The 23,262-nt window shown below is 45.9% G+C and overlaps 1 protein-coding gene across 4 annotated transcripts in view; it reads left to right on the top strand.

Moving 5' to 3' along the window:
* Nucleotides 1-23,262, top strand: part of SRGAP3 (SLIT-ROBO Rho GTPase activating protein 3) — a 245,278-nt gene that overhangs the window by 215,783 nt on the left and 6,233 nt on the right. For 3 of the 4 annotated variants that reach the window (XM_046640981.1, XM_046640989.1, XM_046640987.1), the window contains exons 19-21: nt 15,730-15,910; nt 17,264-17,413; nt 19,488-19,815. In XM_046640981.1, the coding sequence (XP_046496937.1) occupies nt 15,730-15,910; nt 17,264-17,413; nt 19,488-19,815 (659 nt within the window). The remainder of the gene's footprint in view (nt 1-15,729; nt 15,911-17,263; nt 17,414-19,487; nt 19,816-23,262) is intronic. The other variant, XM_046640994.1, reaches the window with a different exon arrangement.

Consider the following 23,262-nt stretch of genomic DNA (forward strand, 5'->3'; position numbering starts at 1 on the left):
GGTAGGAAGCATGCTTTGCCCCGCAGGGGGTCTGTTCTGTGCCCACCCTGTGCTGGGACTTGGAGCCCGTCGATGGACGAGACATGGGTCATCGACAAGCTCCCAGCCTCGTCCCCTGTCACATTGGGAGCAGCTCCCCATGATGCAGAGTCATAATGCCGGATTACAGGTGTGTCCCCATGCGGTGGGCGCCCTGAAGCTAAAGCCAAACAGTGATGACCCAGGGAAGTGTGTGGAGATAGAGGGATGCAGAGGCAGGCCAGCCTGGGCTCTGAGGAACTCACTGGGCCTTCCCCCGCTTCTAGACAAGGAGAAGAGAATCAGGCTGGTCTCTGGGGAGCCCGGACTGTGTGGACAAGCAGTCTGGATGATGTGGGCCTGAGGCCAGAGTGCCCATTAGGCAGAGTAGGCACACTGCCCAGAGCCCATGATGCTTTTAGTGCCCATGAAAATGTTTTAATTTCTTTTAAAATAAGAAGAAAAAAATGAATATGATCGAGCCTGGATTATACTCATCTTTATACCAATGCAGTTGTAAAATCTAACTTTTAACTTTTTTTAAAAAATAGAGGAAGAGACCCATGCAAGCAAAAGTGCCCAGGGCCTGTGAAAGTCCTGTGCAGCCCTGTGTAGATCGAGCAAAGCCCTCCATTCTCCCTGTGATAGTTTTACTGTCTCAAAATCAGTATTTAGCAGTTCTCCTATCGGCCTTTGTGTTTCTCTGTGGAAAGTCCCAGGCCCCGTCTGGGTATGTATTTCTGGGAGCTGGTGAAAGAGGCAAGACAGACTGGTGGGTTTTCACATTCTAGGAGGCCTGTTTCAGTTGCTAATGACAGAACCCCCAGCCTGAACTGACTTAAGCGTCAAGGGGAATCAGACCAGGAGCTGGATCCAGGAGCCGTTGATTTTGTCAGGCGTTTGTCTGCATCTTCCTGTTCTGCTTCCCTCTGGGCTGGCTTCCTTGTCAAGTAGGCTCTCCCTGTGTGGTGGGCCCTGGCAGTTCCAGGCTTTCGTTATCCTTTTCCCCAAAGTCCCAGTGGGAAAGAGCTTCCTTTTCATAATGGTTCCAAGAAGGGTCCTGGGATGGGCTCTCACTGGACAGCCTTGGGGTCACGCCCCCAGGCGTGAGCCAATCACTGTGGCCCGAGAGGAAGCCTATGGGTCAGGCCTGGGTCGCAGGTGCAGAAAAGCAAATCTGGGTATAATGTTCAGCTCTGCCAGAATCCTGAGAGGCTGGAGTCACCCTGAGCTGAGGGAGGTGTCCTGCAGAGCCTGTGTTTGGAGACGGGAGGGCTGCCATCTTCTGTTGTTTGTGGTGGTTGGCTTTTTTCTTTCCTTCTTTCCCTCTTCTTCCCCTCCCGTGCTCCCTCCCTTTCTATCACTGTTAACACCCCTTCCCCCTTCATGTTCTCTCCATCTGTTGCTTGCTTTATTTCTGGATCTCTGTGTGTGTGTGTGGCTCCCCTTGTTCCAGACCCTGCTCTCAGTCTGTCTTCTTCCACTGGGAGAAAATGCTTCTTGTCCAATGAGATAGATTGGTTGTTCAGAATTGAGGCCTGTCGGGGCTGCGGGTGAAGGCGGACGTGCCTGCAGGAGGGCAGGTCAGGTGCCCTCTGAGCACCTTGCAGCTCTGCCCGTTGACCTGCGCTCCCACCTTCCTGGGGGCTGGCACTGGGGCTGCTGTCAGTCGCCTGCTGAGTTGCCCCCCCCCGAGCTCCTCAGCCCGGTGGGCGGAAGGCTGCTCTGGGCATCAGGACTGGGGGCTGCAGGGAGAGTGGGTCTTGCTGGGTCAGTGAAGAGGCAAGACACCAGCAAACAGGGCACACCTAACAGGCTTCACCCCACAGCAAGAAGAATCCCCCAGAAACTGCTGCCTCGCCCCTCGCGGAGCGGAGGCTCATGTGTCCCTGGAATGGGCTAAGGCAGAGCTCGCGTCCACTTCCCCAGAGCTCCCTGCTCCTGTTGTTCTTTGTCCGGTGGCTGCTTCCTGAGAATGACAGGGGCAGGAAGAATCATCCTGCAAGGGCACCAGCCGCCCCGGGAGAGCCAGTTTCATGCTGCCTGAAGGTTCTCACTGTCTCCTGGGTGTTGGTGGAGGTGCTGAATCAGGGGCAATCTCTGGAGGAAGAATTGCATTTCCTAAATGTTTGCATTCATGCCGACCCCAGCGTAAACAGTCACAGAAATCTTGAGCTGCAGGAACAGTCGAGGGGACACTGGCCTCTGAGCAAGTAGACCTGGACTTGAAACACACAGAGAGACCTTTATGGCTGTGAGATCTGTGGCAAGCCACGTAACTGCTGGCCTCAGTTTCCTTATTGTAAAATGGGAGTGACCACACCAAGAGAATTATGGCCTTGGTTAAAAATGAGGTGACACATGAAAGAGCTTAGCACAGTGCCTGGGACATTAAAGTGGAGAGGAAACGTTGACTGATTCTGTATATGGTGTAAATCCTTCTTAATCCTGAGAAACTGAGTCCAGAGATTTTTATTGACCTAACTGGTCACTGGCAGCCTAAACCCCCTGTTTTCTTTACCTACTTTCTTTCTTTCTTTTTTTTTAATATTGTTCATAGAAATGGCTTTGAGAATTTATTACTTGGCTGCTAAATTTTTTTTGTTGTGGTAACATTGGTTTATAACATTATATAAATTTCAGGTGTACATCATTGTATTTTGATTTCTGTGTAGATTACATCATGTTCACCACCCAAAGACTGATTACAATCCATCACCACACACATGTGCCTAATCACATCTTTCATCCTCCTCCCTTCCCCTTGCCTTCTGGTAACCACTGATCCAATCTGTCTCTCTGTGGTTGGTTGTTGTTGTTTTTACTTTCTGTTTATGGATGAGATCATATGGTATTTGACTTTCTCCCTTTGACTTATTTCACTTAGCATAATACCCTCAAGGTCGATCCATGTTGTCACAAGTGGCCGGACTTCATCCTTTCTTATGGCTGAGTGGTATTCCATCGTGTATATAAACCACATCTTCTTTATCCCTTGATATTCGTCCGTTGATGGGCACCTAGGTTGCAGTTTATGAATGTCTTTACGTCTGAAGTGTGTCCATTGTATGCAGCATAAATATAGGTCTTGTTTTTTCATCCAGTCGGCCACCCTATGCCTTTTGATTGGAGCAGTTAGTCCATTGACGTTTAAAGTAGCTGTTGATAAGTATGTACTTATTGCCATTCTGTTTTTGTAGTTCTTCTCTGTTCTTCTCCTCTTGCTCTCTTCCCTTGCGGTTTCGTGGCTTTCTTTAGTATTATGTTTGGGTTCCTTTCTCTTAATTTTTTGTGTGTTTATTATAGGTTTCTGGTTTGTGATTACCATGAGGTTCATATATTATAACCTACATATATGGCAATCTATATGAAGTTGATGGCCTTTTTAGTTTGACCTCTTGCTAAAAGCTCTATTCTTCTACTCCCCTCCTCCCATGTTTTATGTTTTTGATGTCATATCTAACCTCTTTGTTTGTGTGTGTGTGTGTGTGTGTGTGTGTATATCCGTTACCCTCTTATCCTGGAAATAGATAATTTTAGTACTTTTTTTTTTGACCTTCGTATTATCTTCATAGGTGGTTGGTTGATCTGCTACCTTTACTGTATATTTGCCTTTGCCTTTACTAGTGATTTTATTGCTTTTTTTTGATAATTTTCTTATTCCTATTTGTGGTCTTCTCTTTCCCACTTAAATGAGTACCTTTAGCATTTCTCATAGGGCTGTTTTCTTAGTGATAAACCCCATTAGTTTTTGCTTGTCTGGGGAACTCTTTCTCTCTTCTTCCATTCTGAATGATAACCTTGAACGGTAGAGTATTCTTGGCTGTAGGTTTTTTCCTACACTGCAGAGCCCCCCGCCCCCCAACACTCCATCTGCTCCTTGTGCATTCCCTGTCCCACAGAGGTTGACCCACTTGCCCACCTGCAGAGGTTGCAGGCACCCTGCCTATGCAGGCCCACAAATTGCCTAAGGGCTTGCTGCTGGGTGGGGCAAGTCCCTGGGGTGGGCTGCCTGCCCTGGTTGAGCTGGATTAAATCAGTGCTCTAGTGGGTGTGGCAGATCCCTGGGCTAACAGGCCAGGGAAAGAACTCCAATGGCATCCTTCAGCATCTGTGTCGGCATGCCCATACTAGGTCACAATAATGGCTGCTGCCAATGTCTTAGTCCCTGGAGAGGTCTCACCTCTCATCAGGATGCACCGAGAGCCTATCAGGTGAGACTCTTTTCACCAAAGGACTTTGTACCTTTCTTTCTGGTGATTTTAGGTTGCTTTCTGAAATCGGTGAATTTGTGCATGGGCCCTTTAAGAGCCAGCTTTTTTTCCCTTATGTCTGATAGCTTTTCTGGGTGTATTCCCCATTGTAGTTAATAGCCAGCCAAGCCAGATATTATGACACCCATCTCCGTTGTGCTGAATCCAAAGGCTGCTTATTGTGGTACTGCTCCCTGGCTCAGGTCCCCCACTCCTCCAGGGAATGCTGCCAACTTTAGGATTGCTCCTGGCTGGCCAGGAAGCACCATGGCTAGGAGGTGGCTTTTTATTCTCTCCAGAAAGGAATTTCTGCCTCTTCTACTTCAGTCAGGACTGTCTCTTGTTGCAGGGCTTCTTTTTATCCGGTTTTCAGTTCTCTCTCAGGGGTAATTGTTCCAAGAGTAGTTGTAAATTTGTTGTGTCTGTGGGAGGAAGTGAGTTCAGAGTCTGCGTATGCTGTCATCTTGACCGAACTCTTTACCCGCTTTTTAAAGACATTTCATTTGGGGGATCATCAATATCTTTGTTTCTCTTGAGAACACCCTGTATGAATGGAATCCAGACTTCAAAGGTCAAATCAGCCATAAAACCATGAGTCTGTGTCCTTGTAACAGATGGGTCATCCCATGAGTGACCACATTGGAGGAACGAGATGGTTGTTTGGGCACCTACTGCCTTTCTTGTCTCAACAGATTCTGTCCCTAACTGATGCCTGCTGCCCTGTCTTGAGTCAGTTAGCACATTGTGGGTGTAAGTCTGGAAAATCTGCTTGTGCTAGCCCTTTTGGTCTCCAAGATTTATAAAGAAACCTTGGTTAGACTGAGAAACCTTGATTGTCAGAAATAAACCTAATGAAAACATTAAGGCAGCTTGTCAATAGCAACTTTATTAATTGGATGCTAGATAAGGAACAAGACTGACGGATAAAGAAATGACTAAAATTAGTTACAGAAACATGTTCATATAGTTATAATATGTCAATTTTCAATTATAACTACACCATCATTCTCTCACTGGTGTTTTCCCCAAATTCTCCAAATTTTCCTTTCTTCCTCACCCATCATCTTCATCTAGAAAGCCAGTAAGCAGTTCACTCTTTGGACATATCAGAGGTCCATAAATGGGCATTAGGAGGGCCATTATGGGCAAAATTTTATATCTATTGGAATGTGTGCCTCTGAGAAGAGGTCTATAGTTTTCATCAGATTGTTCTAGACAGCTACTAGAAACCAGGGTAAGATTTTTGTTTATTTGAAGTTCCCAATATTTCTTTAATAAAAAATTTCAAACACACAGAAAAGTTGAAAGAAAGTATACAGTGAACACCCATCAACCTACCACCTAGTTTCTGCAGTTGTTAACATTTTGTTGTTTTCTTTATCATGTATCTATCTATCCATCTATCAATCCATCTTATTTTTAACACATTTCAAAGTAAGTTGCCATCATCAGTGTGCATCACCCCCAAACACGTCAGCATACAAATCATTAACGAGGGGACAATGTTGTTTATGGTTCTATTTTTGAAGTAGAATTACATGCGCTGAAAAACTTACTACAAAGCCACAGTAATCAAACAATGTAGTACTTGCATGAGGACAGACATATAGATCAATGGAATAGAATTGAGAGTCCAGAAATAAACCCACACGTCTATGGTCAACTGATCTTTTACAAGCGGGCCAAGACCATCCAATGGGGAAAGAATATCTTTTCAGTTAATGTTGCTTGTACAACTGAATAGCCACACACAAAGAATGAAGTTGGACCTTTACCTCGCACTATATACAAAAATTAACTCAAAATGGATTAAATGGATTACATAAAATGTAGGACCTAAAACTATAAAACTCTCAGAAGAAAACAGGATAAATCTTCATGAACTTGGATTTGGTAAAGGATTCTTAGATATAACACCAAAAGCATGAACAATAAAAGAAAAAATAGATGAATTGGACTTGATCAAAATTAAAAACTTAGGTGCTTCAAAGGACACCACCAAGAAAATGAAAAGACAACCACAGAATATGTCTGCAAATCATATATCTGATAAAGAACTTATATCTAGAATATGTAAAGAGCTCTTACAACTCAATAATAAAAAGACAAGTAACAAAACTTTAAAATGAGCAAAGGATCTGAAGAAACATTTCTCCGAGGAAGATGTACAAATGACCAAAAAGCACATGAAAAGATGTTTCAATGTGCAAGATCATAGCATCTGTGGATAGACATAGTTTTAGTTCTTTCTTTCCAATCTGGATACTTTTTATTTCTTTTCCTTGCCTAATTGCCGTGGCTAGACCCTCAAATACAATGTTAATTAGAAGTGATGAGAATGGACATCTTTGTCTAGCTCCTGACCTTAGGGGGAGAGCATCCAGTATTTTACCATTAAGTATGATGTTAGCTGTGGGTTTTTCATAGATGCCATGTGTCAGATTGAGAAAGTTCCCTTCTATTCCTAGTTTGCTGAGTGCTTTTATCATGCTGGATTTTGTTAAATGTTTCTTCTTCATCTATTGAGATGATCATGTGGTTTTTGTTATTTTATTCTATGGATTGATATATTACATTAATTGATTTTTTGGGGGATGTTAAACCAATTTTGCATTCCTTCATACCCTGTCCCAGTCAGTCCTTGCCCCCAAAGCCCAAGAAACCACCACTGATCTGGTTTGTTTTTTCCACCATAGATTAATTTTGCCTGTTCTAGAACTTCATATAAATGGTTGTACAGAATAGAGGCTTCTGGCTCTGTCTTCTTTCACTTGGCATAATGTTTAGAGATTCAACCATGTTGTATGTGTTAGGTGAAGTTTTTATGGTGTTAAAATGGTATTACAGTCAGTAATGTATGCCCAATTCTGCCCAAATCATGGCCACCCCACCCTGTAAGAAATAAAGAACAACAGAAAACGAGAACAGTGGCCACTTTATTGTTAACGAGGCTGTTGCATTCCTTGGATAAATTCCACTTGAGAATGGAGCATAATTCTTTTTATATGTTACTGGATTCAGTTTGCTAGTGTTTTGTTGAGGATTTTTCCATCCATGTTCATGAGCTATTGGTCTATAGTTTTCTTTCTTGTGATGACTTTGTCTGACTTTGGTATCAGGGTAATACTGACCTTATAAAATGAGATAAGTGTTTCCTCCTCTTTTATTTTGTGGAAAAGTTTGTGAAGAATTGTTATTAATTCTTCTTGAGGTGTTTGGTGGAATTCAGCAGTGAAGCCATCTGGGTCTAGGCATTTCTTTGTGGGTGTGTAGTTTTTTGATTACTGATTCAGTCTCTTCACTTGTTATAGGTCTATTCAAATTTCCTATTTCCTGTTGAGTTAGTTTGAGAAATTTGTATGTTTGTAGGGATTTGTCCATTTCATCTAGGTTATTCAATTTACTGACATACAGATGCTCATAGTATTGATTTATAATTATTTTTATTTCTGTAAAGTTGATAGTAATGTTCCTTTTTCATTTTTGATTCTATAATTTGAGTCTTCTCTTTTTTTCTTGGTCAATGTAGCTAAAGGCTTGTAAATTTTTTCAATCTTTTCAAAGAATCAGCTTTTGGTTTCATTTATTTTCTCTATCATTTTTCTATTCTCTATTCATTAATTTTATACTCTAATCTGTATTATTTCCTTCTTTTCTTTGGGTTTAGTTTGCTCTTTTTCCAGTGTCTTACAGTGGAAGTTTAGGTTATTGATTTGAGTTCTTTTTTTAATACAAGCATTTATAGCTATAAATGTCTCTCTAAGCTCTCTTTTCACTGCATCTCATCCATTTTGGTCTATGTGTCTTCATTTTCATTCATCTCAAAGTATTTTCTGATTTCTCTTTTGATTTTTTCTTTGACCATTGGTTATTTAGGAGTGTGTTGTTTAATTTCCTCATATTTGTGAGTTTCCCAAGTTTTTTCCTACTAGTGATTTCTATATAGAGAAATTACTAATGAATATAGAAGTTAAAAGATCGGGAACTAGTAACAACAGCTAGGAGACTTTGGTTCTGGCCTGACTCTGTTGCTGAATAGCAAATCAATAATTTCATTCTACTGTGATCGGAGAACATCCTTTGTATTATTTATATCCTTTTGAATTATTGAGGTTTATTTTATGGCTCAGCATATGGCATGTCCTGGAGAATGTTCCATATGCACTTGAAAAGAATGCCCATTTTCTTTTTGAGTGGAGCGCTCTATGGGTCTGTCAGCAGTTGGTACAGTGTTAAGTGTTGTATTTAATTGTTAATCTTCTATCTAGCTGTTCTACTCATTTTTGAAAGTGGAGTAATGAGGTCTCCAACTGTTATTTTTGAATTTTCTGTTTCTCCCTTCATTTCTGTCAGTTTTTGCTTCATGTATTTTGCTGCTCCATTGCTAGATTTGTTATGTTTATTATTGTTATATCTTCCTAATGGATTGAACTTTTTATCGTTATAAAATGTTCCTTTTATTTCTAGTAAAAATATTTTTGTTTTAAAGTCTATGTTGTCTGATATTAGTATAGCCACTCCAGCTTTCCTCTGGCTGTAGTTTGCATAATATATTTTTTCCATCCTTTTACTTTCATCCTATTTGTATTTGAATCTAAAGTGTGTCTCTTATAGACAACATATAGTTGGATCATGTTATTTTATCCAGTCTGACAATCTCTGCATCTTAATTGGATTATCTAATCCATTCACATTTAATGTTACTGTTGATATAGTTGGATTTATGTCTGCCATTTTACTTTTTTGTTTTCTATGCATCTCATGTCTTTTTTGTTCCTCCAGTCTTTCTTTACTGCTTTCTTTTGCATTAAGTGAATGTTTTCTAATGTAGCGTTTTAATTTATTTAATGATTTTTTTCCGCTACATTTTTGAGTTATATTTTGGTGGTTGCTCTAGAGTTTACTATATACATCTTAACTTCTTAGGATGAGCTTCAAATTTGTACTAGCTTAATTCCAGTGATATATGAAAATATTACTCAATATGGTTCTATTCTCCTTTCTATGTTCTTGTGGTATTATTATACATATTATATCTGCTAATATTATAAACCTGACAGTACATTATTATAATGATTTCTTTACCATCTGTAGTCATTTCCTTAGCCCAATACAGCTTTGTTCTCATCTCCTTTGTGCTGTTATTGGCAAATATATTACATTTCTATATGTCATTGGCCCTACAATATTATATACATATTTTATGCACTTGCTTTCAAAATCAGTTAAGAGAAGAAAAGAGAAAAAATATGCATTTATACTCTTTTTTGATTGCAGAATTACCTTTATTGGGGTTCTTTGTTTTTTCTTGTGGATTCAAAATTACTGTAAGGGGTCACTTGCTTTCAGCCTGAAAAACCTTTCTTTAGTGTTTCTTGTAAGGTAGATTTGCTAGTGACAAATTTTGTGTGTTTTTTTAATCTGAGAATATCCTTAGTTTGCCTCATTTTTGAAAAATAGCTTTTCGAAGTGTAAGATTCTTAGTTGACAATTATTTTCTCTGAGCACTCTGAACATGATATCCCACTGCCTTCTGGCCTCCACTGTTTCTACTGAGAAGTCAGCTGTTAATCTTATTTGGTTCCCTTGTAAGTGATGAATTGTTTTTCTCTTGATACTTCCAAGATTTTCTCCTTGTCTCTTTCAGCATTATTATCATGTGTCTGTTTGTGGATCTTGTTGCATATCCTACTTGGAGTTCATTGAGCTTCCTGGACATGTAGGTCATTGTTTTTCAATAAATTTGGGGAGTTTTCTGAGGAATAGTTTCTGAGGTTCTGATCCCTGGAGGACTCCTCTCAGCTGTCTTATTCCCTGGTTATCTCCTGCAAACTAGCTGGTCTACGGTTTAGGCTGTATCTTTATTAAATCCACGAACCTGCCCCCCAGCTGCCTTTTACCACAACCTTCACTCTTCTTGAGAGCGCTGTTGGGCTTGAACTTCTCCAAGCTATGTTGCAAGTGAAGTCAATTCCTTTCCAAGAGATTGGCAACTGTTTTGCAGCCTCCTTCTCCCCCGAGGCAAAATCTCTGAGGTAGTGCTCTGGAGTTTGGGGTGAAGACAATGGTAAGCTTCTGAGGGACATTCTAGGAGTTGAGTGCTTTGTGGAGGGGCAGGCAGCAGCCTAAAGTCCTCTCAGCTTGCCTCTCCTCCCATGGAAACATCATGTTATGAGCTGGGGCAAGGGAGATCCAGGTCCCAATATTCTCTATGGTGCTGTGATCAGGGTAGAACTTCCATTTCATGAGTGAAGGTTGGGTGGCAGAAGGGAGCCTTCACCTCTCTACTGTGCTCCCCTGGGACTTAGCCCCAGCAATAGAGAGCTTGGGGAAGGATGAGAAAGAGCGATCTCATGCTCCTCTTAGGAAGAAAGCCCTTCAGCTAGAAACAGGGGTGCTGGCCAGGAGAGGATGCCCTGTGTTTTGGGCTGCAGCATTCTGATGGAGTCTCTGCTGCCCTGAGTTCAGGGGGCTGGTGGAGGAGAGAGCACATGGGTTCAGATTCCACAGACTCTCACCTTTTTTACTGAATTTTCATGGATTTTCTTGAATAGATGTTTCTTCATTTGCTATTTGCCCTTAGGACCATTTCCAGAAGCTCTCAATGGTTGTTTCTTCGTTTGTTTGCTTATTTTATGTATTTTTCACAAGTTTCAGTGGGGAGTGGGTCAGCAGATCTCCTCACATGGTCATGCTAGATTGATCTCTCTCCTTTCTTGTCAAACAAAATCTAAATCTTAATACTAGCTGCTGCCGCAGCCCAAGGCAATGAAAGAACCCAAGGTCATGAGTGAGAGGAGGAGAAGAAAGGGATCCTATGACAGGCCCTAGGTTATATGGTTACTTTAGTCGCAGGGAAGATGAGAGAAGAGAGGGCTCATCCATGTTCCCAACCTTTAACATGGTGACCATGGCCTCTAATAAACCAGCCTAATGAGGTTAGTATTCTCTCTTCAGAGACAGTGTGGGGTGGGATGGGGTGGGGGGACAGTGAGGTGGTATTAAGAGGAATGGAGCCACCTGCTCTTCCATACAGGCAGAGTTCATGACCTCAAAACTCTTCTCTAGTGTGGCATCATTAGAGAGGAGCATTGAGCTTCCTATCAGGTGATGGGTAGAGAAGGATAATGAGCGTGGGATTTGTAAAATGTCCAGCCTTCAGATTCTGAAATAAAAGCAAACCTCCAACATATCTTTTCATGTCTGTGTCAAGCCCCGGACTGTTGTAACAGCCTCTGAAGTGCTGTTGCCTCCAGCCTCTCCCCTCCAATCCTTCCCCAGCTCTACAACTGGCCTCAGAAGCCAGGGTAAGACATCTGGGCTTTGTTCCAAGCACAATGGGAAGCCTTCAGAGGGACTTGAACAAGAGAGTTTCATGGTCTGATTTCTGTTAAAAGACCCCTCTAGCTGCCGTGGGGAGAAGTGGCTCTACCAAGCAAGAATGACAGGAGGGGACAGGTAGACGGACAGCGGTGGCCTGGACCAGGGCCGTGGCAGGGGAGGTGATGACTGGTCAGATTCAGGAGACGGTTCCAAGGAGTTGCAGATGGATTAGATGTGCGATGCTCAAGGGCAGGGCTTTGGCCTGAGTGAACAGGCAAACAGATGGGGAAGATGAGGGAATTAAGTAAGCTTGGGAAGGATGTGTGGGAGAGTGATAAGGGGGAGAATCACGTATCCTATTTTAGGTATGATAAACTCAAATAACAGACTTCCTAATAAATGGTGGCTATCATCACTGTTTCTACCACACACACTTATATAATGACCTCTGCAAGCACACGTGCGCTCTCAGCTTGCGGCTCAGCTCTGCTTGTCGTGTTTTCTTCTTTTCTTCCCTTTACATTTTCCACTCCTCCTCCTCCCCCACCCCCCAACTCCAGACTATCACCAGTGACTGCTGGAGGCTGTGGAGATGGGACAGGCAGAAGTTAGAAACCTGAGGCACTCCCTCCGTGCTTCCTGCATGAGCAAACCTCTGCTCGGGTCAGCTCCTTTATCAGTGGGGGGAATTGGGCTCAAAGGAAGCCCCCGCCACGAGACCCCGAGAGCATGCAGCCCTCTGGGTTCCACTCCTGGTCCTGCAGACCCTCTGGCCTTTCTGTCTCTGTAGCCAGGCAGGCAGACAGGTTACCAGGCAGCGCTACACAGAGCTGGTGTGAGATTCAAAGATGCAACAGAGAGAAGGACGGAGAGCTCGGCATGAGAAGGTGACTCTGAGTCAAGATCTGAATTAATTTGACCCATTTAGCTATGCTGTCATTTTGTATCAACCGTGCCAGAATAGCATGTAAAGACATCTGTCCGGGAGCCAGCTGGGGAAAGCTGACTTGACTGCCCGAGGCCCACTCCCGACAGAAGGCTGGCCCAGCCATGAGGGCTGGAAACATCCAAAGGCCACTGCATCTCCCGGGGGCACCAGCACAGTCTTCTTGAGCCGGGTGCTTACAGAGGGAGCCCTAGTGCATGCGCGTGCTGGGGATCGGGGGGGAGATGAACCAAGGAGTTTCCTGCCTCTGCTCTTTGATCTTCCATGCTGCCCATGCCCTTAGCAGTGCATCAGCTCTGGTAACAACGGCAACGAATTCTCCTAGAGAGCTAACTATGTGCCAGGACTGGTGCACGCACTTCATGTACAATAACTCATTGAATCCTCATAACAGCCTACAAGGTGGGTACTATTATTATCATCCCCACTGTACAGATGAGGAAACTGAGGCTTAGAAAGGAGAACTAGCCCAGGGTCACCCAGCTAAAAAGCAGTAAAGCCAGATGTTCTGGCCTCAACTCCATGATGGACAGGTGGATGGCTGGATGGACAGATACAAGATAATCCACAAGGAACAGAGCAGAGGGCGAGTCCACGGATGCTCAGCATAGGGAAGGTGTCTGCAGGCCCCAGAGAGCAGGGGTCACTTTTGTTACTCTTTGGTTCTATTAGAATTTTATATATATAATTTTTATAATGTTAAACATCTTTCTGCTTGCTTTAAAATATAAATACATTAATACCTATATATAATCAGATCAGTTTTCTACCTAGTATGGGCACCTTTTAGGGTAAATAAATTGTAGGCGTAATCCCTGCTCCACCAAGTCTCCTCCACAAACATCACAAGTTGTCTGGTCTTGGGCAAACCCCTTAAATGCTCTGCAGCTTGCATTTCTTGTCTGGAGCTACCCTACAGGCTAGAGGCACGAGTAATTGTAATCATAATCATAAAAGCTGCTATCAACTGAACCCCTAAGGTGTGTCTGTGACGTGCTGAGCACTTGCGTGTGTTCTTTCTTTTGTAATCTATTGAAGTCTAGTATATTTCTTTCTTTCTTTTTTTATTGAGATACGGTTGACATATAACGTATTAGTTTCAGGCATATAACATAATGATTTGATATTTGTACATATTGTGAAATGATCACCACAATCAGTTTAGTTAACATCTATCACCACACATAGTTACAATTTTTTTTTCTCGTGATGAGAACTTTTAAGATCTACTCTCTTAGCAACTTCCAAATATGCAATACAATATTGTTAACTATAGTCACCATGCTGTCTATTACATTCCCAGGACTTATTTATTCTATAAGTGAAAGTTTATACCTTTTGACTCCTTTCACCCATTTTGCCCACCCTCCACCCTCCACCTCTGGCAACCACCCATCTGTTCTATCTATGAGTTCAGTTTGTTTTTGTTTTTTTTAGATTCCACATATCAGTGAGATCATACGGTATTTGTCTTTCTCTGTCTGAGTTATTTCACTTAGCTTAATACCCTCAAGGTCCATCCATATTGTAGCAAATGGTATTCCACTGTGTGTGTGTGTGTGTGTGTGTGTGTGTGTATACTTATAAATATATATACCACATCTTCTTTATCTGTTTGTCCATGGGTGGACACTTAGGCTGTTTCCCTATCTTGGCTCTTGTAAATAACGCTGCAATGAACAGGGAGTGCAGATATCTTTTCAAGCTAGTGTTTTCATTTGCTGTAAAATGAAATAAATAATAATAAATATCCAGAAGCAGAATTGCTGGATCGTATGGTAGTTCTATTTTTAATTTTTTGAGGAACCACCATAACTGTTGTCCATAGTGGCTGCATCAGGTTACATTTCTGCCAGTGGAACACAAGAATTCTCTCTTCTCCACATCCTCTCCAACACTTGTTATTTCTTGTCTTTTTGATAATAGCCATCCTAGCAGATGTGAGGTGATAGCTCATTGTGGTTTTGATTTGCGTTTCCCTGATGATGAGTGATGTTGAGCGCCTTTTCATGTGCTGTTGGCCATCTGTATGTCTTCTTTCATGCATTATCTTTTAATCCTCCTAAAGGCAACTGAGGTGAACAGAGGTTATGTAACCTGCCTCAGGTTGTGCAGACACGAGGGGACAGAGCTGGGCAGTACAAGTGCCTCGAGGGCAAGAGCCATGTCCTTATTGCTTAACCCGGTCAGGGCTTGTCCCTGACCAGAGAAGACTCCTGGTTTGATGAGTGTGCAAAGAAATATGCTTGAGTTCTGTCCCCAGTAAGAATTCTCCCTCCCCCAAAATTAAGCCCATGGATGAGTGTGTTAGTCAGCTCAGGCTGCCATAACAGAATCCCACAGACGGGGCGGCCTCCACAACAGACTTTTATTTCCTCACAGTTCTGGAGGCTGGAAGTCCAAGATTAGGGTGCCATCAGGGTTGGTTTCTGTGAGGCCTCTCCTCCTGGCTGGTAGACAGCTGCCTTATCACTGTGTCCTCACCTAGCCTCTCCTCTGTGTGCATGCAGAGAAAGGAAGAGGGATCTCTGGTGTCTCTTCCTCTTCTTAAAGGGACACCAGCCCTGTCAGATTAGGGCCCCACCCCATGACCTCCTTTAACCTCAGTGACTTCCGGAACACCTCATCTCCAGACAGCATCATTGGGGGTTGGGGCTTCAACACGTGGACTTGAGTGGGGAGACAGAATTCAGTCCATAACGATGAGCTTTGAAGAATTCTGGGAACCCTAAAATTTGTCTACAACATTTTGCACGATGGGAGTCCCCATACACCATCTGTTTGACCTCCCAAAAGGTAAGAACACTAAAAGTATAAGTGGACAAAGACGGAAAAGGTTCATGGAGAAATGGAAACAGAACTTGTATCAAGGTGTAGAAGAAAAAGAAATTTTTTATAATATTGTTTTAATGTTTTAAAAAGCAGAGAACGAGAGGGACAGTGGAAATGGGGACCTGGTATGTCAGCCCCACTTTACATTGTGAGAAGTTAGATGGCCCGTCTGCAGTCACAGAATCCTCCAGGAGCCAGTGTGAGCCTAGAACCCCAGCGTCCTGAGCCCCAGCCCACACTGTTTCCACCAGGCTTGCCGTCTGTCCTTCTCCTTAGACGTCAGGGCCATCTGGGCAGGACTCCTGGGCTGCCCTTCTGCTGACCTCGTGGATGCTCTTTCCCTTGCTTTCCTTCCAGAAGTGGAGCAGATCGAGGCCATCGCCAAGTTTGACTACGTGGGGCGGTCACCGCGTGAACTGTCCTTCAAGAAGGGGGCCTCACTGCTCCTGTACCACCGTGCCTCGGAGGACTGGTGGGAGGGTCGTCACAATGGTGTGGATGGACTCATCCCTCATCAGTACATAGTCGTACAGGACATGTGAGTGGGAGCCGGGACGTTCTGTGATGAATGCTGTAATCGATTAGTGATGTCTAGAATGGGCACAGGAAGGGGAATGCTGGGTTGTATGCCAGCAGTTTGCTGTCCCTGATATAGTTGGCCTTCTGTAAGAATGGGTTATATCTTACTTCTCCTTAAATGGTGATCCGCTTAACAAATAAGCAAGCTACTTATCCTTCAGAGTACACAGAGACAGCATTTGACGCCCTTGGCCCACCGTCCTGACCCATCTGACATCCTCCAGAGTATTCATCACCCATTATGATTCTCAGTGTCCAGTGGATCTTGTCATATGCCTCCACTCTCCTGGGCCTTCCCTGTAGCCAGTGGCCAGCGCACCGCCCCTTTCACTGCCCACTATTCTCTTCCCCCATGGTGGCTTTCTCAGAGGATGGGCAGAAACAATCATCCTCTCATTTCCAGTTAATAGGGTATTATTTAAAAAATAATAATTTCAGGCATTAAAAAAAAGTCCTGTATCTCAAATACCTAGGCCTACTGGAAGGCCCAGAAAGTGGACCCCCTCCGTTCTCTGAAAGCCTTTGAAGGTTCCTGCACACACATTCCCTTCGAGCTCTGGTCAGGCTTAGACGGCACTGATTTATGGAGGAAGCAGCCACTAGCTAGACCTCAAGGGAAGGGGACCAAAAGCATAAGTTTTGATGGTAGAAGGGATGGTCTGAAGCCAGAGAAAAGTCCAGGGCCAAGCAAACCCCAAGAGGAATGCCACAGTGGAGGGCCGTCAGCAGCCCTCTGATGTCCCCAAGCCTCTGATGTGCCCCAGGGAGAGGGCACTGGAAGGGAGAGAGCAGTGGGAGGAGGTTGGCAGGACCCCCCAACAAGCTGAAGCCACCTCACAATTGTCGCCCGCCCTGGGTGGGGTGGGGAGGTGTGGCGGGGAGGTACCTTCTTCCTCCCTCACTTAGCCCTAAACTGCTTCTCTTGGAGCCACATGGAGACTCTGTGCCCAGTGCTCAGCTTGCAGGCTCCTCCCCCCATTTCTCCATCACACCCTCCAGCATTTAGCTTGTCCTAGCCTGGAGTAGCCTGGGAGAGAGGACCAACCTAGCCAAGGGGAAAGGAGAAAGTTGGCATGGGGGTGGTGGCACAGAGGAGGGTCTCCCGCTGGAGAAACTGACCAAGGAGTGTGGTAGGGGGCATGCGTGGTCGTAAGCACGCACAGAGTGGAAAGTGGCTCCTCCCGAGCTGTGGGCGTAAATTAAGCATACAGTGTGTGTTGATTCAGCCCCTCAGGCAGGTCTCAAGGAGCCCTGCACATCCTGGGTTCTCTGGAGCAAAGCACTCCTAATTCCCATCTCTCCTTCTCCCCAGGGACGATGCCTTCTCGGACAGCCTGAGCCAAAAGGCTGACAGTGAGGCCAGCAGCGGGCCGCTGCTGGATGACAAGGCCTCCTCCAAAAACGACCTCCAGTCCCCCACAGAGCACATCTCAGATTACGGCTTTGGGGGGGTGATGGGCCGGTAGGAAATGCAGATTCATTTTTTCCTGCTAGTGGCATGCCCTTCCTGTCTGGTTAGGGAGAAGTGAGGGGGCAGGAGGGAGAGCGGGAGGCTGTTGTGGCCCTTTGTTCCCACAGGTGTCAGATGGGGCATACCGGGGTAGGCTGGCTGGAACTGGCCCAAGAATGCCAGGTACAAAACCATCCAGCTTGGGGTCTGGGGTAGAGAAGGAGAAGGAAGGACATTTATTGGCAAATCAGTGCTTTCTATTTAAAAAAAATAATAATAAATGGGGGAGAGAGAGAGTTACAAATTGGCAAGTATTTTTGCTCCTTCTCTCTGGTTCTTGCACCTCCTCCACTTTCTGTAGAAGACCTAAGCTGTTATATTTAAGAATTTAGAGCTTGCGGACTCCCTGAAGTGCGCTACATAAACAGAAAACTCACACCCACTCACGGGGGCGGGGGAAATTGACACTCTGCTCACCCCCCTATTTGGTGGGAGCACATTTGCCGATTTCTCCACTCCTCCTGTGTGGACTGGGCTGGGCTGTGTCACATGACCTTTCTGCCAGGCAAGGAGCTGCGCTCATCATGCTGCATACAGGTATAGTCCAAAGAATGTGGTTATTAAAAAATAATAAAATAAGGAAAAGAGATGAAAAGAAAAGAAAAAAGAAAAGCTGAGTTTCTCACTACTTTCTTACTCAGATTCTCAAAACGTCATATTCTCTGTTTTTTTGGTGGATAGGTCATGGGATCAACCCACACATACGGGTACTTGCAGAGACAGCCAAAGACCTAGCCGTGATGGGAACGTAGACTCATGAAGTTATTTCAGCAGGAGTCCTCATGCCTCTTTTCACCACATTCTCTTCAGTTCAGGGCACGGCCGTAGATGATGGAATAAGGGGGAAAGTAGAAGGTTGGGTTAGGTAGATGACAGTCACAGGTGACTTCTGGGGGCCATGTCTTCTCCTGCTCGCCTTCCTCTCCCTCTTGCCTCCCTCCCCGCCTTCTTCCTGCCCTTTCTTTCTCAGTACCTCTTCCTCTCCAACACCTATGCTTTGGTCCTGTTGGGGTACCCACAGGCAGTGCTTAGCTTGGCGGGGGCACTGGGAACTGAAGTGCTGCTGACCACGCTGAGCTTGGTCCCCTGGTCACAACCGCTCTGCCCCTCTTCCCCACCCCCTTGCCACTTCCAGCCTTCCCTCCCCTCACAGCTGCCTTAGAATCTTTGGTGACCTCCCTAGGACATAGCAAAATCTCCTGTGGGTAGAACCCCTTGTCTGAAAAGTACTTTCACACCCACTGAACCTCACTCAAAGGTGGGCGAGGACCGGTACACCCATTTAACAGATTAATAAAATGAGTCTGAAAGAGGACACAGGAAAGTCTGTGACAGAGACAGGACAAGGACTCGCCCTCCTGGTTGACACTCTAGTCCCCTTTTCATTCCACCAGAGCTGCCCTGAAGGGTGAAAGGCGACTGAGTGCACGGAAGGCGTGTCCCATGCAATTTTCACTCTTGAATGACTAGTTTCCCAAGATCTAGAAAAGCCTCCTAGAAATAGCCCTATTGCTGGGGAGATTGGGGGTGGGCGGCAACACTGGACTGTGTGGGGTTCCCAGGGGGGCCCTCCTGTGCTTGCAGGGAGTTAGTAACTTTCTGGTACAGTCAAGCCTCAACGCTTCAGACCGATTAGAAGCCCTTCAGAATCGTGGCAATGTCTAAACCGCTTAAAAACGTATCATGAACCCAACTAACCATCCCCTAAGCGTTCCCAGGTTGAAAGCCTCCTGGCCTTGACTTAATCCGTAGACAAGATTCACGGTGTAGTTAGCACCGCTGTCTGCGGCTTGGAGGCAGAAAGCTGCGATGCCATCATGTGCCCAGGGGAAAGGGCCCCGTGCCGCCGAGCCAGCGCTCGGCCACAGTTCTCCTGGAGGAATTGCCGAGTCTGGCTGAATGAGGCTTTACTATACCCACTCCCTAGACTAGAGTGTAGCGCGTGGCCTGGGGGTTGGCTGACCCGTTCTGGGACTTGCCAGGGTTGACCTCTGCCCCATGCCCCCGCCCCCTGGCTCCTTTGCAGAGTGCGGTTACGATCCGATGGAGCGGCCATCCCCAGGCGCCGAAGCGGGGGCGACACGCACAGCCCGCCCCGGGGCCTGGGCCCCAGCATAGACACGCCGCCCCGGGCCGCCGCCTGCCCCAGCAGCCCCCACAAAATCCCGCTCACCCGGGGGAGGATCGAGAGCCCGGAGAAGCGGAGGATGGCGACGTTCGGGAGCGCCGGCAGCATCAACTACCCTGACAAGAAGGCGCTCTCCGAGGGGCACTCGATGAGGTCGACGTGCGGCTCCACCAGGCACAGCAGCCTGGGGGACCACAAGTCCCTGGAGGCTGAGGCCCTGGCAGAAGTAAGGGCCAGCGGGAAGGCAGGCTGGGCTAGCCGAGACCCCCAGAGGGGGCTGCGGGCTGGGAGCCTCTTGGCCCTTCACGCCAGGCTCAAGGCTAAGCCGGAAGGCAAGATGGGTGGCGAGCTGGCTTCCCGTCCCACTGTTGACCTCCCTTTGAGGAGTGGAAGCTGGATGGGTGCAGCCGCTGGCTAGGAATCCTGTAAGGACTGAGGACCCCCAGTCTCCAGGGCTGGAGGGGGCATTTCTTCCCTGTGGGGAGGTGGATGATAGGGATGTGGTAATCGCAGGTGTCTCCACAAGATGGCACGATTGAGTTACTCATTCATTCATTGATGTGTTCATTCATTCATTCATTGACAAATATTGATGAGCATCTGTTCTGTGACAATCACTGTGCTAAGCACTGAGTACAATGATGACCTAAAATGGACCCAGGCCTGGCCCAGGTGGAGCTTACAGTTTAGAGAAGAGAGGGACCAACCAGTAACCCACACAGCTGTGAAACAGCAGTTGGGTTGGGTGTCTTGAAGGAGTGGCACACAGTATTTTGAGAGCCTAATGGGGAGATTGCACGTAGGCAGGGAGAGACTTCCCTGGGGAGGAACCGACCTGAGACCCAGAGGACAAACGGAACTAAATAGCAGAAGCCAGAAGGGAAGACTGTTCCAGGATCTTCTAAAGTGCTTAGAGTTCTTTATTTTCTAAATTTTTCAAAATCTGAATGAGAAATCTGTGATTTTTATACTTGCCAAGAAAACCAAACAAATTTCTTTAACAAATTGTTATGAAGCAATTTGTTTCAACTGTTTAATAATTTGCACAACTGGTTTCATGTGTTTTTGACAGTTCTATCATATTTTCAAAAGCTTCCATTTTTTTTCTCTCTGGAATTTGGGGTGGGGCCCATTGTGTACCCCCTCCCTAATGTTATCTCCTGCTTAAGGTAAAAGAGACAACCAGAACCTTCCCGGCTGTGAGGATTCTGTTGTGGGGAGTGGCATTTGAATCCCTGGTCACAAGGGGAAAGGGAAAAGTTGTGAACTTGGGGGCTGCGTTCTAGAGGAGGCCAGGAAAGTTTCTGAGGGAACATCAACACAGGAACAACTCGCCCAGCAATTGGAGCTCCTGTTCACACCCGTAGGATCTGTGTTGGTGCATGTCCTGATGCCCACTCCCGAGGGATCCCTGAAGATCATTGCCTTGGCATGGGTCCAGCAGCCAAGCCAGGCAACCTGCTGGTCCCTCCATTCTTGAAGGCCACCCTCTTGGGAAGCATCCCCCTAGCATCTGACATCACCTGGCAGTTCTACCGCGGGCCCTTTTGGGGAGTGCGCTACCTGAGGCCTGGCCTAGAGTCCTTTACATGCAGAATCAAATGCAGTCTAGGCCAGTGCTTCCATAAGGAGGTCCCACAGCAGACTAGTTCCATGGGATGTTAATGGGGAAAGAAAGAGTTGTGTGGTCAAGAAGTTTTGGAGGGATGCTGGTCTGACAAAGTTGAATGACTTGTCTGCAAGACTTTTTAGAACCTTTAAATACATTGATGTGCATTATAAATCTCCAAGAAAGAGGACAGGGCACGCCCCATCTCCCAGACTTCTTTGACCTTTATTCACAGAGCATTTTGCAAGACCAGCCCAAAGAAAACGCTTGGGAAATGCTGCATGCGTTTTCCATTTGCAAACATCTACATACTCTCTAATTTGATAGTTACCATTCAAGAGCTCCTTCACTGACAGAGGTGAAATGGGACAGCATAGTGAACAATATGTAAATAGCTCAGGGGACACTGGACAGCCTCCCGCCTGCTCAGCATCGGTTTTGATGAGCGCTTGACTTTGCAGGCTACCCGGGGAATGGGGGTGCGGAGAATCCCCAGGAGTAGATGCAGTTACCTGAAATTCTTTGGTCTCAAAATGTCCTTTAGGATTTAGATTTGAACCCAGTTAAAGAGGCTGTTTGGGGAAGCTGCAACATTGCCATCCAGAGTGGGAAGATCTAATTTGGGAGGAGGTGAAAAGTGATCACTTTCCCCACGCTGTCCATCCTCCCCCCAGCGCCTCTCTGCAGCTCCGCGCTGGAGGTTACAGCATCACCTCTCAGACTAATGCAAGGCTCACGCCTAAACTACTCTGCTGATCTTTCTCTGAGCTTTCTGTCTTTCTGGCTCACACTCTGCCAGGGTAGAGTGGGGATGGTGGCAGAAGGGTGATAATCCCATTTTATTTATTAAAATTTTACCTTTCAGCTCATGCTGGAGTGGAGTGGAGAGAGCACTGATGTCAGTAGGGGACTTCATTTCAGCAGAGTGGGGTGTGGAAAGCAGACTTTACCACTGCAGAGTTGGGATATAGCAAAGATGGGGAGAGGACTGCCATCTCTCTCGTCATGCAGAACCCCCCCCCCCCCCCCCCCACAGCTAGTCCTTTTGGATAAAGGCACAAAAGGCCTCATCTTAAAGTGGCCAGTGTTATGGGGCAAAGCATAAGATGTCATGGGGAAGCATAAAAGCTAAGATTAGCCTTTGGCTAATTATTAATAGTTTCTTAAAGCAAAAAATAATAGATTGGGACCCTGACTGTGGCCAGATTAGAGCCTGTCATGGGGGCCCAGGGCAGGCAGGAGGCCACCTGTAGACAGGAGGAGGAGAGAAGGTGAAAGAGGGCTTGGGGGTGGAAAGGGGCCAGCCAGAGCAGCTCTAGGCTCCAACTCCCTCAGTCTGACCAGACTTTCAGTTTTTCCAGATTTGCCTCAGGGCAGAGAAGCAAGTGTGTCTTAATCGTCATCATTGTCACTGAGGTTGTGCACAGCACCTTCCAGCAGTGGTTTCAGCGGTGTCCCTCGTTGTCCCCTTGGCGGCCAAGCCTGTGGGCTCTGGCCTGGCTCAGCTCCTCTTGCATCTGTTTGATGTGGAGGCATCCCTGTAAAACCCTGTGTGAACTGAGGACTCGGGCTAAAGGGAGTCTGAAGACCACTGTCTGGCAGTTTCCAAAGCTTCCTCATGTCTATTATCTCGTTCCATCTTCACAGTAAACGTGTGGGCTTTCAACAGAGGAACAAAGTATGGTGCAGAACGACTGAGACTTGCCCACGTTCACACAGCCAGCAAGGGGCAGAGGAGTCTTTACGTCCCCAAATCCGGGCCCTTTGCCAGAGCCAAGGGCTCCTGGGTTCAGTGCTGACTTCCAGCTCCAGCGCCCCCTCCTTGGCTTCAGGGGGAATGGAGGCCTTGAGAATCAGCACAGATGGAAGGAGGAGCCCCCGGGCTGACAGGCTCTGCTCTGGGAGGTCCTGGGTCTGCCGTAATCTCTCTGACATTCCAAGTGCTCTCATACTGATGAGCTCTTAAATATTACAACAGCCCTGGGGATTATGTAGGCAGATGTGGATTTTTGTTACTTTTTAAAATTTCTATTTTTTAAAAAAACAGTTTTCTGATTATAATAC

This window comes from Equus quagga, chromosome 1 (genome assembly GCF_021613505.1).
Source record: "Equus quagga isolate Etosha38 chromosome 1, UCLA_HA_Equagga_1.0, whole genome shotgun sequence".
Lineage (NCBI taxonomy): Eukaryota > Metazoa > Chordata > Mammalia > Perissodactyla > Equidae > Equus > Equus quagga.